Source organism: Littorina saxatilis, linkage group LG7 (assembly GCF_037325665.1).
Source record: "Littorina saxatilis isolate snail1 linkage group LG7, US_GU_Lsax_2.0, whole genome shotgun sequence".
Taxonomy (NCBI): Eukaryota; Metazoa; Mollusca; class Gastropoda; order Littorinimorpha; family Littorinidae; genus Littorina; species Littorina saxatilis.
In genome coordinates, this window is record NC_090251.1 from 7,495,583 (window position 1) to 7,510,700 (window position 15,118).

General features: G+C 43.9%; 2 protein-coding genes across 2 annotated transcripts in view; one reads left to right on the plus strand and one right to left on the minus strand.

The window, feature by feature from the left end:
• LOC138970599 (uncharacterized) overlaps positions 1-3,654 on the plus strand; it is a 142,719-nt gene extending 139,065 nt beyond the window's left edge. Inside the window, exons 37-38 of the mRNA XM_070343064.1 lie at positions 1,919-1,943; positions 2,993-3,654. Of these exons, the coding sequence (XP_070199165.1) occupies positions 1,919-1,943; positions 2,993-3,242 (275 nt within the window). The 3' untranslated portion in view covers positions 3,243-3,654. The remainder of the gene's footprint in view (positions 1-1,918; positions 1,944-2,992) is intronic.
• Positions 3,655-4,174: 520 nt separating this feature from the next.
• LOC138972051 (protein SON-like) lies at positions 4,175-5,932 on the minus strand. Its single transcript, XM_070344890.1, has 6 exons — positions 5,846-5,932; positions 5,276-5,509; positions 4,796-5,059; positions 4,556-4,699; positions 4,402-4,489; positions 4,175-4,185 (listed from the first exon to the last, which is right to left on the minus strand). Exons 1-6 carry the CDS (start codon positions 5,930-5,932, stop codon positions 4,175-4,177), a joined length of 828 nt encoding a protein of 275 aa, XP_070200991.1.
• Between the last annotated feature and the right edge of the window lie 9,186 nt (positions 5,933-15,118).

The following is a 15,118-nucleotide window of genomic DNA, read 5'->3' on the forward strand; positions in this document are numbered from 1 at the left end:
TGATTGCATTGTATTCCTCATCTTCTCCTGATTTCAAAAATATATAGATACACTACTCAAAAGAATTCAAGGGCCAGTGTCATTTTTGACATGGTTTGAAAAATAAAGTGCAGACTGAACAAAATGAGTTTTTTTGCCAAATAAGCAACAAACAGTGTTACGCAATGTTCAAGACAACGTGTTTTTGAAAAGGGTTCAGATGAGCGTTTATTCAAAGTGCTACACGGGGCCACAAAAGAAACGCAAAATGTACGTGAAAATGCCAACTTTTCAAACGCGTCTAGCTGACGCAGCACACCTGCGCAGACTGAAAACTGCAATGCACGTGCAAGCCGTAGCTTTTGTGAGCAGACGTCAACCAGTTTTGCAGACCAACGGGTATGTAAGGCCACGTTTATTGAGCATTTTTAACCATGCCCCCAAGACGCCGACTGAGTGATGCTGACAGAGGGATGGCCGTGGCCTGGCTCCAGGAAAGCGTAGCAGTGCGGGAAGTTGGCAGGCGACTGCAAGTGACACATTCTGTCATACAGAGGCTGAGAGACCGCTTCAACAACACCGGAAGTGTGCAAGAACCAAGGAGGGCTGGGCGCTCACGAATGACGACCAGGAGAGAAGACCGCTACGTCATCGTGTCAGCCCTGCGTAACAGAACCGCCACTGCAAACACGCTCAGGGGGCAACTGCAAACAGCCACCAACATCCTGGTCAGTGACCAAACTGTTCGCAACCGTCTGCACGAGGTGAACATGCGATCAAGGCGGCGAGGGGTACGACCTCCACTCACTAGGGCTCGTCGTGCAGCTCGTCTGGCCTGGACCCGGCGTCATCAGGATGGACTGGCCCTCCCGTTCGCCCGATCTGAACCCAATCGAGCACCTTTGGGATGTCCTGGTGCGACTGATTCGAGCGAATCATCCTCCTCCACCAAACCTCAACGTCCTGTTCCACACTCTGCAGCAGGAGTGGCAGGCGATCCCTCAGAACACTCTGCAGACATTGGTCAGGTCCATGCGTCAGCGTTGCCTCGACTGCATCAATGCCAATGGAGGTCACACTCGTTATTGACTCTTGTAATTCCAATTGCTCTCTGTTCTGAATTTTGAAAATGGGGGTATGTCCATTCAAATGAAATTTTCTCGATGAATAATTCGTGTTGGTTAATGAAATTGTAACCGATCGAACAAGAAGTGAATAAATTAAAGCTCTGATATATGTTTTTTTATTGTTTGTCTTAATTGCTTTGAATGGTGAATGACCAACTGAGTGGCCCTTGAATTCTTTTGAGTAGTGTATCATGTTTACTCTAAAAATGTGCTCAGAATGAAAGAAAATAAGTACAGTAAGTACTACGGTCGCATGCTTCGCGGAGACTAGCGTGACCCGTCTCGGTCTTTGGTAAAAGGTTAGCCGAGACTAGTTTGTGGTGTTTATGTTTTAGTTTGATACCAACTGACTAAATGTTTTAATATCGCTTCACGCGACATGTTGTTGAGTTCTGTCGCCCTCTGTTCATCTCTTCTCAACTGTGAAGGAGGTTTACGACGCCACTGGCCGGTCCGTGCGCTAAAAGTAATGGCGGACTGACCTGTTGTTTTTGAACACTTGAGACGCAAAATAAATGCGCATTGCTGTCCTTCCCCTGTAATATTCCAGGATGTCACGTTGTGGTCGACGAGCAGGGTTGCCAGGCAGTGACTCTGCAGCGCTTGGTAATCCCAATGCTGGCATATTTCTTGATTTAAACAAGAAATTGGTCGCAGCCCAAGTGAAGGCGTGTTGCTTGTAGCTCAGTCACGACCTTGACCTGTGCGATATGATTCTTCTTTAAACAGATTGTTGACCTTGCATGGTAATGAGAAAAAAAATATAGTCTGAGAAAACCAAGTTGTTGATGTTTCTCATGTGCTTTTTTCAGATTGGAAACCAGACATTAAAGAAAGGTCAGAAGATCGAATGTGAACGTTTGTTTAAATCGTGTGTGTGTGTGTGTGTGTGTGTGTGTGTGTGTGTGTGTGTGTGTGTGTGTGTGTAAACCAGTAGTTTCAAAAACTGTCTGTTAGTTGTTTTATGTTCAAGTTTCCAGAAAAGAAAACCCACTAGATTTGCAATGAACCCGGTACCACTGTGTCACAAACGCATTCTGACACACGTTTGTTTGTTTGCTTAACGCCCAGTCCACCTCGAAGGGTGATATCAGGGCGGTTCTGACACACGTCACATCACATTACACATAGATTCAGACACAGCACACTCGCAGTCAACATTCAATCTAACATTATGTTTTTCTCTAGTATGTTGGTAGAATATTCTCAAAGTTGCAAAGCAATCCACCAAGTCATTGCTAAAATGTAGCGTTTTTTGACGTGATACCCTTGCGATCGACACCTGCATCAGTAGGAATAGCATAGCACGCGAAATACGCAAGGTAGCAAAACAACACAATCTGTTCAGGGTAGATAATTGGTTTGATTTTCTTCCTGTATGTCAAAGTTGCAAAGTTTTCGCCTATTGTAATTTTGTGTTGATTTTACAATCGGCCCTTCCGTTTTTGTCTGGTCGATGTTGAGGGTACCCCTACTTGAGCGGCGGTCACGTGATCCCTGTAACAGAAATATTTAATCGAAAACGTGATCCTGAAGGTTAGGTGAACGGTCTTAACTGGCATATACAGTTTTAATGAAATGACACAGGAATAAATGCTTTAATTTGGGTTTGAAATTTGTTGCAATAATGTTTTGGCCAAGTTTATTTTCAAGTCTTTGTACATTAGAAAAAACAGCTCTTAACTGCCATCCCTATATAGAGTTGTCAGCACATTTAGAATATACCACGTCCTCACTTATTAAATGTCAATCTTGATAAAGGGTTTATTGCGTAACACAATAGAAAATACTACATGGCTTGGTGTCTGATACCAGGTAACACGAATTGTATATCTTTGAAATACTGAAATGTGACCGAAAACTGGTGTAAAATGCTCGTGTTACAGGAGACTGTCCCTGGCGGAACTTAACAAACTATCTTCGGGCTTGGAGAACAACCCCACCTACCAACCCGGGATGACGTCACCGACCGCCACCAGGTCAGAGTTTGCCACTGATTCCGCGATGGAGAGCTCCTCAATGGTCGAGTCGGTGATGACCTCTGGGGTCACTGGTTCGGAAATGACCTCTGGGGTCACTGGTTCGGAAATACAGTCCGGGATGGACACTACCTCAATTGCCGAGTCAGAAATGTAGAGTACTGCATCAGATGCAGCTATTTTACTAAACTAAAAGAAAAATGAAAGGTTCTATTTGCTTTCAACGGAATTGCAAAAGCATTACTCCGTATTTGTGCAAAGAACCAGTTGCAGCATGTTCTAAGTTTATATCAACACCTCATCGACACTGCTTTCATTTTGTCTGCGCTCTGCAGTGCCTGGTAGGCCAGCCATACAACTCTCTCTCTCTCTCTCTCTCTCTCTCTCTCTCTCTCTCTCTTACACACACACACACACACACACACACACACACACACACACACACATACTTTTTAGACACATGAGCAGCGTTTTGTTTGTGATTGTTTAAGTAAGGTAATGCTTAATAGTTAATCAAGTTTGTGTTTCATTTGAACGAATAAAAAGAAACCATTGAAAAGCGTGCACAATTAGTTGGATCAGTATGACAGATTTGCATTTAAAATGCGTGTGTATAAAAATCTCTCCTCTCTTCTCGGACACTCAATGTCAATAATAATCCACCAATAGGTTATCAAATATCATACACTTTTGTGCATGGCTTTTTGTGTTCAATATTTGTTATTGTACCTTATCGTCTTTCACCTTCACCTTCACGAGAAAGTAGATGCCCTTTGTGAATTAGAAAAAAAAGCTTTATACTCGTACTATTTAAGTGCTCAAAAAACCTTTTTGACGTTGACGTATAATTATGACAGGGAAGCACTGAGTTTTTAGTTAAGACTTCGCGAAGTCGACTTGGGGCTCAGTTAGGACCGCCTTCACAAGAACAGGATAACAGGGAAAATGTACTCACCACAAACTTGGACAATAAACAACGAACAAGAACCGGTTTTGACATTATGTCTTCATCAGCACAACAAACTTAAAACGTAAAAATATGAGAGGAAGAGAAAGAAAAAGATGAGTAACGAAGAAGACAGACAGCATCTAACGTTCAACTAAAACAAAACAAAAACTGTACATGCACTTACACAAAAACTGTTAATGACAGACGCTTGGATTTCACCTCACAACAGCGCAAGAAATCAACGGTCCTGTTTTAACATAGAGGGGGAATCGAGACGCGGGGGTTTCACTCGATATTGAACTTTTGAATCGCTAGTGAGAGGGATAAAAGAGAGAGAGGTCAAAAGCGTGTACAAGTGGTCACTTACCTTGCGTCGCCAGCTGAGTGGACGTCAGCAGCACGGTGGACGTCAGCAACCACGACGTCTGCACGGTGGACGTCAGCAACCACGACGTCTGCATGGTGGACGTCAGCAACCACAGCGTCTGCACGGTGGACGTCAGCAACCACGACGTCTGCACGGTGGACGTCAGCAACCACGACGTCTGCATGGTGGACGTCAGCAACCACGACGTCTGCACGGTTGACGTCAGCAACCACAGCGTCTGCACGGTGGACGTCAGCAACCACAGCGTCTGCACGGTGGACGTCAGCAACCACAGCGTCTGCACGGTGGACGTCAGCAACCACAGCGTCTGCACGGTGGACGTCAGCAACCACGACGTCTGCACGGTGGACGTCAGCAACCACAGCGTCTGCACGGTGGACGTCAGCAACCACGACGTCTGCACGGTGGACGTCAGCAACCACAGCGTCTGCATGGTGGACGTCAGCAACCACAGCGTCTGCACGGTGGACGTCAGCAACCACAGCGTCTGCACGGTGGACGTCAGCAACCACAGCGTCTGCACGGTGGACGTCAGCAACCACGACGTCTGCACGGTGGACGTCAGCAACCACAGGGTCTGCATGGTGGACGTCAGCAACCACGACGTCTGCACGGTGGACGTCAGCAACCACGACGTCTGCACGGTGGACGTCAGCAACCACGACGTCTGCACGGTGGACGTCAGCAACCATAGCGTCTGCACGGTGGACGTCAGCAACCACAGCGTCTGCACGGTGGACGTCAGCAACCACGACGTCTGCATGGTGGACGTCAGCAACCACGACGTCTGCATGGTGGACGTCAGCAACCACGACGTCTGCATGGTGGACGTCAGCAACCACAGCGTCTGCACGGTGGACGTCTGCAACCACGACGTCTGCACGGTGGACGTCAGCAACCATAGCGTCTTCACGGTGGACGTCAGCAACAACAGCGTCTGCACGGTGGACGTCAGCAACCACGACGTCTGCACGGTGGACGTCAGCAACCACGACGTCTGCACGGTGGACGTCAGCAACCACAGCGTCTGCACGGTGGACGTCAGCAACCACAGGGTCTGCAGGGTGGACGTCAGCAACCACAGCGTCTGCACGGTGGACGTCAGCAACCATAGCGTCTGCACGGTGGACGTCAGCAACCACGACGTCTGCACGGTGGACGTCAGCAACCACGACGTCTGCACGGTGGACGTCAGCAACCACGACGTCTGCACGGTGGACGTCAGCAACCATAGCGTCTGCACGGTGGACGTCAGCAACCATAGCGTCTGCACGGTGGACGTCAGCAACCACGACGTCTGCACGGTGGACGTCAGCAACCACGACGTCTGCACGGTGGACGTCAGCAACCACGACGTCTGCACGGTGGACGTCAGCAACCACGACGTCTGCACGGTGGACGTCAGCAACCACGACGTCTGCACGGTGGACGTCAGCAACCACGACGTCTGCACGGTGGACGTCAGCAACCACAGGGTCTGCATGGTGGACGTCTTCGGCCATCTCAGCATCACTATTGCCAGAATTTCGCAACGAAAAGTCACGTAAATCATCCTCAGTGTGAAACTCGTCAATCAGTTCTTTCAGTAGAGAAGTTGAACTCAGCCCCAGTCTTGGTTGACATCCAAAGAGAGCCCGATATGGAGATCTCTTGATAGCAGCACTGTATGACCTGTTTTTCATGAACTGAACAAATCGGAGCCCAACTGACCAACGAGTAGTGGAGTTGTCGGCCATCCAGGCAATCAACATGTCCTTTATATCGCCATTTGCTCTCTCCACAGATCCTTGGGACTGAGGGTGTCTCGGCTTGCCATGGACAAGTTTCAGTTCAGGCCACAAGTCTCTCAGTTCTGTGATAATTGCTGCAGTGAATTCGGAACCATTGTCCGATTGTAGGATCACAGGAGCTCCAAGTAGTGCAAAGATGTCCATCAACTGAACTGCTACCTCACAAGCTCTTTTTGAGGTCAGTGGTCGCAACACAACGAACTTTGTAAGATGGTCTTGATAAACCATTATCCACTTGTACTGACCATCGCCCATCGACTGAAAGTCAATCAGGTCAACTTGACATCTGGAAGAAAAATCACTTGAAAGGATGGGTCTCACAACAACTCCTTTTGTTTTTTGTCGCTTTGTCTTTTCTTGGCACACCTTGCATAAAGACTTGAAAATTTCAACGCTTTCTCTGTGCACATTTGCAAATTTCTGTTCAATTTCCTTTAGAACCCTATCCCTTCCACCGTGTCCTGTGGCAAGATGAGCTGTTCTGATCACGTCGAATGTGTCTTCAATTGTCACATAGTAGATTGGGGTTTCAGCAGGTGACTTTCGTTTCTTTATCAGTTTGTCCATGTGCCCACATCGAAGGATTTCATACCTGAATCAAAATCAAGAGATCACTATTTTATTATCTGTGTCTGCGCGTGTGTGCGTGTGTGCGTGTGTGTGTGTGTGTGTTAGAGAGAAGTGATAAAATGTCATACCTGATTCAAAATCAAGAGATCACTATTTTATTATCTGTGTGTGTGTGTGTGTGTGTGTGTGTGTGTGTGTGTGTGTGTGTGTGTGTGTGTGTGTGTGTGTGTGTATGTTAGAGAGAAGTTATAAAATTTCATACCTGATTCAAAATCAAGAGATCACTATTTTATTATCTGTGTGTGCGTGTGTGTGTGTGTGTGTTAGAGAGAAGTGATACAATTTCATACCTGATTCAAAATCAAGAGATCACTATTTTATTATCTGTGTCTGCGCGCGCGTGTGTGTGTGTGTGTGTGTATGTTAGAGAGAAGTGATAAAATTTCATACCTGATTCAAAATCAAGAGATCACTATTTTATTATCTGTGTCTGCGCGTGTGTGCGTGTGTGTGTGTGTGTGTGTTAGAGAGAAGTGATACAATTTCATACCTGATTCAAAATCAAGAGATCACTATTTTATTATCTGTGTCTGCGCGCGTGTGTGTGTGTGTGTGTGTGTGTATGTTAGAGAGAAGTGATACAATTTCATACCTGATTCAAAATCAAGAGATCACTATTTTATTATCTGTGTCTGTGTGTGTGTGTGTATGTTAGAGAGAAGTGTGGGACAAAAGTATGGGACATGTGCGCAGAGAGAGAGAGAGAGAGAGAGAGAGAGAGAGAGAAAGACAGTCACAGAGAGAGAGATACATACATCGAGACAAACAGTGACAGAGAGAGACAGAGACAGACAGAAAGACAGGTTTGAGAGAGAGGGAGGAACGAGAGAGAGAGAGAGGAGTCTACTTACTTCGAAAACAGCTTGTACTGACGTGGAGTTTTCCGACTTCCGTTTTCCATCATCTCTTCAAGTATTTGAAAATATTTGGACTTTGGCATCAAGTGTTTTCCATTTTTGGCGTACTTTTGAAAGATTAACCGATTAAATCGGTCTTCTACCAATTCTGTTTCCTCCATTGCTACCCTCAACATTGAAAGCAACGTCACAATGGAACTAGCATTATACTGAAAGTGAACTCCAATTAATCCAAACTCAGCGAAAAGGGGGAAAAAACAAGTCGCGTAAGGCGAAAATACAACATTTAGTCAAGTAGCTGTCGAACTCACAGAATGAAACTGAACGCAATGCAACGCAGCAAGACCGTATACTCGTAGCATCGTCAGTCCACCACTCACGGCAAAGGCAGTGAAATTGACAAGAAGAGCGGGGGAGTAGTTGCGCTGAGAAGGATAGCACGCTCTTCTGTACCTCTCTTTGTTTTAACTTTCTGAGCGTGTTTTTAATCCAAACATATCATATCTGTATGTTTTTGGAATCAGGAGCCAATAAGGGATAAGATGAAAGTGTTTTTGAATTGATTTCGAAAATTTAATTTTGATAATAATTTTTATATATTTAATTTTCAGAGCTTGTTTTTAATCCAAATATAACATATTTATATGTTTTTGGAATCAGCAAATGATGGAAAACAAGAGGCGAAGCCTTCAAGGCTCACGTAAGAAATAGACAAACAGTAACACAAACTCAATCACTCCGTCACACATACACACCCACACACACAGTAAGCTTAGGTGACACTGTGCAAGAAAGAGAGACACTAGATCTAGATCTGTCTGTGTCTGCATGTAGCCCACTTACAGGGACACGACTGCCAAATAGTCTCGGCCCGCTCAAAATAACAATGACCGAGACCACACACACCACGCGAGAGAGAAAGACTACAGGGAGGCATGCCGTCATGATGCATTAATTGACGTCAAACACTTTTGACCGTGACGTAATCTTATGCGAGCTTTATCCATAGTCTTGGATAACCACTCACACATAGACTCGGAAATGTTAAAGTTTCTACCACAGACATACACACACACACACGCACGCACGCACAAACGCACGCACAAACGCACAGACAGACAAAGTTACGATCGCATAGGCTACACTTCGTGAGCCAATAAGATGAACGTAAATTTGGATCGTTTTATATTTTTTTTTTTTTTTTTTTTACAATTTTCAGATTTTTAATGACCAAAGTCATTAATTAATTTTTAAGCCACCAAGCTGAAATGCAATACCGAAGTCCGGGCTTCGTCGAACATTACTTGACCAAAATTTCAACCAATTTGGTTGAAAAATGAGGGCGTGACAGTGCCGCCTCAACTTTCACGAAAAGCCGGATATGACGTCATCAAGGACATTTATAAAAAAAACGTATGGGGATTTCATACCCAGGAACTCTCATGTCAAATTTCATAAAGATCGGTCCAGTAGTTTAGTCTGAATCGCTCTACACACACACAGACACACACACACACACACACACGCACGCACACACACACACACACACACACACACACACGCACGCACGCACGCACATGTATACACCACGACCCTCGTCTCGATTCCCCCCTCTACGTTAAAACCTTTAGTCAAAACTTGACTAAATGTACAAAGACAATGTGCTATACGAGAAACTCACAATAAATTCGTGCTCAAGGCCGGCTATGTAAAAACAAACTCCAATCACTCCGAACTTTACGAGAAAATCACAATAAATTCGTGCTCGTAGTCTTACACACGCGATAGTGTTACACTCGCGGTAGTGACCTGCACCTGTAAAAAAACAAACTGCAATCAGTCCGAACTCAGTGAAATGGGGAAAACGATGAATAGACAATGTGCTAGAAGAGAAATTCATGCTCAAGGCAGGCGAGGTAAAAACAGACAAGGTCTCGGAACAACCCGTTTTGCCTAACAGTCAGGCAAAACGGGAAATTTGCACAAGTAGGTTTTAGTCATTTCCTGATAGTGCCTAAAAAAATTCAGTCATTTCCGGAATTGCCTGATCAAACCAGGTATTTACCATGAATGCCTAAACTTTCAGACATTCTCGTGAAATACCTGATTTCCCGATTTGACTGTAACATATATATATATATATTGTTATTTCATATGTTACGTGGATTTCCATTGGTGAATTGGGCAAAACTGAGCTAAGTGCAAAAGTGATATCGACGACATTTCCGTCGATATCAGTTTTGATATTGACGACCTCTTTATTGCTTCCCCACTTCAAAAACAAAAACACCTACATTTAAAAACAAACAAATATATATGAAACTGTAATGATCACAGAATTCAGTTGAGCAAGTGACTAAAGACTTTTTGAAACAAAAGACATTTTGAAATACTGAAAAGTACAAGAAAAGAGTGAAGAAATAATAATCAGAGGGAGGGATATGGAACAGACAAAACTGAGACAAATACTTTTGTAATTTCTTTACAGTAAATACAAAATGTCCAGAGAATTAGCAATATATCGAACATTGACTGACTGTGTGATAATATCTTCTGCTATTGGTCTGTTGAGACAGTGATATCAAAATCTCGGTCGAGATTTTGATATCACTGTCGAAACAGACCATAGCAGAAGATATTATCACACAGTCCGTCAATATTGGGTAAGATAGTTCGCCTACCTTTTCGGATTTTTTTCTCTGGTGAATTTGACCTAAAGAATACTAATGGACCTTGCTTGTACCGTAGTTGAGACGCCCCTGCAATAATTTACTCGAACACACGGAATTTCATAGACATATTATCCGCACTTATGTGATCACATTCAATGTGTATAGGTGTTTTAAACACTTACTAAATACTTGACTGTTCACATTGGAACTCTAAGTTCACCATGTGCCATTTCACAATGTTTTCAAATCTGGTTACAGTAATCGTGTTTAAAAATAGAACCCTTTTTTTTGATAGTGGAAATGCTCAGTAATATTGATGGTTCAAAATACTGAATGGGAATAGTGGAACTATAGCCTGAGACCTCAGTAGTGGCAGTGGGTTTTGTTTGTTTGGGGAGGGGGGCATGGGTTACGCAAGCAGACACAACAGACCACGATGCTATCAACCCGAAAGGCATGACGCAGGCAGACACAACAGACCACGATGCTAACAACCGGAAAGGCTTCATTCAGAAACAAATGACCCTGGCAGACACAACGGATCATAATGTTAACAACTCAAAAGGCATGACCCAAACAGATACAGCAGATCATGTTGCTAACAATCGGAAAGGCATGACACGGTCAGATACAGCGGGCCATGTTGCTAACAACCGGAAAGGCATGACACGGGCAGATACAGCGGACCATGTTGCTAACAACCCGAGAGGCATGAAACGAACAACAGGGCAGGACAAGGAAGGGGACGTCACTCACATAGAAGAGGACAGGGAAAGGGAACTCACCCACAAAGAGAAAAATGACAAGGAGGGGGACGTGACCCACACGTAGACAAATGACAGGGCAGGGGACGTGACCCACAAAGAGAACAAGAGGCGAAGCCTTCAAGGCTCACGTAAGAAATCGACAAACAGTAACACAAACTCAATCACTCCGTCACACATACACACACACACACACACACACACACACACACACACACACACACACACACACACACACACACACACACACACACACACACACACAGTAAGCATCTGTGAAACTATGCAAGAAAGCGAGACCCTGGATCTGCCAAGAAGTCTCGGCCCGCTCACAATAACAATGACCGAGACTTTCAGTAATTCCTTTGCGTGACGTCTAACCCTCTTACGTCATAATGTGACGTCTTCAAATAGTTTCTATCACACACGTCGAACACTTTTGACCGAGACTGACGTAATCCATAGACTCGGAAATGTTAAAGTTTCTACCACAGACATACACACATACATACGCACGCACGCACGCACGCACAGACAGACAAAGTTTATCATCGCATAGGCTACACTTACGTGAGCCAAAAATGACAGGGCAGGGGACGTGACCCACAAAGAGAAAAATGACAGGGCAGGGGACGTGACCCACAAAGAGAACAATGACAGGGAGGGGGACGTCATCCAAAGTGAAGAGAACAGGGAGGGGGACACGAAGTGTGAGGGTGCCGCGTGCAGCAACAGAACTATGTCCGAGTCCCCGCCAGGGTTTGCAAATGGGAAGATGCCAGGAGGGATAACCTGGTCTTGGCAGTCAGGAGACTCGATAGACAACCTCACACTCCATAGAGTACTCAGCAGGCAGCGGAGAGATGGTGAGCACACACACAGACACACAGACAGACGAGTGAGAGAGAGAGAGAGAGAGAGAGAGAGAGAGAGAGAGAGAGAGAGAGAGAGAGAGAGAGAGAGAGACTCAGAACTTTATTACAAAAGGATAAAGGTTTTAGGCAAAGCCTATTCTTCCAACCTGTCCTTTATACAACACATAAAGACAGACGCACATTAAAAATCGTCCTTGTCCGATTAAAACCTCGTAACTCGATTTTTTGCGAAATCTACTTTTTTACATCAATATAATCTACGATTTTTTCTCTATTTTTTGGTTGTTGTGGTGAAAGCCTAAGATCGCTGGAAGTCAGTTAAAAATGGGTATAAAAATACCTCGTATATCATTTTGGCAAAACCGCGAACCAAAATTACACGTAACTTGAGTTACGAGCTTTTTTTTGTTTGTGTGTTTTTCAGTTTTGGCCGATGCAAACCTCGTATGTCGACTTACAAGTTTTCTAATATCTAAACACGGCGGTAAATGAACTGTTTCCGTTAGATACGAGGTTACGGTAACATGTCCGTACGTTCAGAGTTTAGGTAAAATTAAATATTAGAGTCATTAATGAAGCTAGAAGTGCCCACATTACGTATTGTGTAGTAAAATGACACTCTACGACATCAGTTATTGTTCAAATGATTTTTTTGTTAGTATTTTCCTTTGCTAAGTACAAAAGCATAACTACAAAGAGAGATTAAGCAGTTAAAGTAGGCCCCTATTCTGAAATATCTCTTAACTATGTAACAGTTCAGTCCTGAACTTCTGATCTTATTTGTTAGCTGAAGATGTACAGGTATGCATATGTCACGTACTGAAGTTGTGTTATAGTGTCTGAATGCAGTCCGTCATGTCTGGCAGTGGATCTTTCACACCTGAAAGCCAATTCTCTTCGCTTGAAGATCTTAGGTTGATGTGCTGTGTGTGCCTGAATAAAAGTTCTATACCATGGAATTTCGAAACGGAACTTATCATATCGCTTCCAAGTTCTATCCGTGATTCCAGCAGCCTTTCCTCCTTCAAAACCCAACTCAAAACATACCTGTTTCGTAAAGCCTTTGCTTAGCCTGAGTAGACTCTCCACAACTCTATTTTGTTTTGGAACTCTCTACCCTGTATGTGCTTTATGGTCTCTTTGTCAATGGTATCTTTGTGTGTGCGCGTGCGTGCGTGTGTGTGTGTGTGTGTGTGTGTGTGTGTGTGTGCGTGTGTGTGTACTTTTAACATTGTACGCTAAGTTTTGCTTAGTGCTTGGGTTCTTGGTGTTATGTCTCAGTTAAATGTATGCGTTGTATGCTTGTTGATTTGTGCTAGTTTATTCTATAATGAATTTGTAAAGCGCCTGGAGCCAATTGATGGGACTCGCGCTATAGAAAAGTTATTTATTATTATTATTATTATTATATGACATCACTGTTCGTATGGACTCTGATTGTGTTTCGTGGGTGTACTGTGTCCATTATCATGGTCAGTTTCATGTGGACTGCATTGACCCAACAACTGTAAAGCATGACAAAAACTGTATCTGCTCGACTTGTTTGCATTAGGAGTCATGTTTGCTCTGTCTGGTGCAAGCTCCGCATGAGCGAGCAGGAGTCAATTGATGGTGCAGATTTCGCTTGGAAACAAAAAGCAAACCAAACATTGTGATTCACCAACCCCAAAAACTATGAATGCAACGTTTGCTGTGAATCCAAGTACGGAAACATCCCATAGCATGTGTACCAGATGCACATTCAACGCAAAGACGAAGCTTGCAAATAACAGAACATTGACAAGAGGGTTGCTAAAGAGAATGGTGATGTCCAAGTTTTCACCATGTATCTGCAGGTCGACTTGTTGGCCCTATGTATATAAGCAAATGACAAATACTTCAAGGCCAAGCTGTGCTGCCACTACTGTCTTCACATTGTACAACTTGAGTGACACAGAGGTTACTTGCTACTTTTAGGATGAGTCAAAAAAGATAAGTCAAAAGCAACAGTTGGCGAAACAACCAAGGCAATCATTATCTACAATGACGGCTGTGGGTACCGGAACCGCAGTTTAATAGTCTTGGGAAACGCCCATCTTTACTTTGCAGTCAGTCAAGGAAAAGTCGTTTTCCAAAAGTTTCCTGAGAAAGGTCATACCTTGATGAAAGTAGACTCTGTACACCCAGCTATCAAAACAAACTAAGGTAAAGGCAGATAGTCTGGCCTGCCGAATACGTGGAAGTCATCACCTCTGCAAGAAAAAAGGCAACCTTACTAAGTTGTCCAGGTAGCCCACACATTCTTCAAGGACTTTCTTGATCTCAGACACTTCTGGGGATCCATAATTGGTGGATATTCGCAGTCCGAAGTACCTGCCTGACGGTACTTGTCGCTACAAGCTCATCTATTCTGAGGAGTGGTGGCCTTTTTCACAAAGAAGAAGAAGAGCACATGGTGAGCCCAATATCATCCCCCAGCTCTACTGAGTACGGCTGACCATCAAAGACATAAAGTGGCAGCATCTTCAGCATGTCAAGGAGGTTTTTCCAGTAGATTCATACCAATACACATGGTCTACCCTATGGTCGTTAAGCTCTGCATTCTCATGAGTGGTCATCCTGCATAACTACTAGCTGTTCAAGGAATTTAGATGACAATTGCACTCAAACTAAGATATCTCATTGTTTTCAAGGAATACTCTGTTTTCTGTGCATAAAAAAGGCTCCTGTATGGATGTTTACGCTTTCCTGCAAGCAAAGAATGTTATGTACTGATACGCTTCAGTTTACACTTGGTTTTGTTTGTGTGTTAATTGACAAGGTTGCAAGGAGACTGCAAGGACATTTTACACAAGAATGAGTATACATCGGTTTGTACTATCAAAAAACAAATGAGCATTGTGACAAAAGAACGATTGTGTGTTTACTGCGTATAAAACATTGTTTTTGTCTTTTTTGTTCTTTGGCTATGTTATAAAACCTTGTAAGTCTTCAAGTTTGGTCGGGTTTTAAAAAAGAAAAACTCGTATCTTGCAATTTTGTTGAATATCGTGCGTTTTAATTGTGATCATCACTATTTAATTACACACAGTAATTTGTTTGTGTTCGTAGATCATGTGCAGAAAAAAA

Coding starts and splice junctions, on each gene's coding strand:
- LOC138972051 (XM_070344890.1), bottom strand. CDS start 5,932: ATGCTGAGATGGCCGAAGACGTCCACCATGCAGACCCTGTGGTTGCTG. Junction 5,060..5,275: donor CGTGGTTGCAGACGTCCACC/GTGCAGACGCTG, acceptor TCCACCGTGCAG/ACGTCGTGGTTGCTGACGTC. Junction 4,490..4,555: donor CGTGGTTGCTGACGTCCACC/GTGCAGACGTCG, acceptor TCCACCATGCAG/ACGTCGTGGTTGCTGACGTC.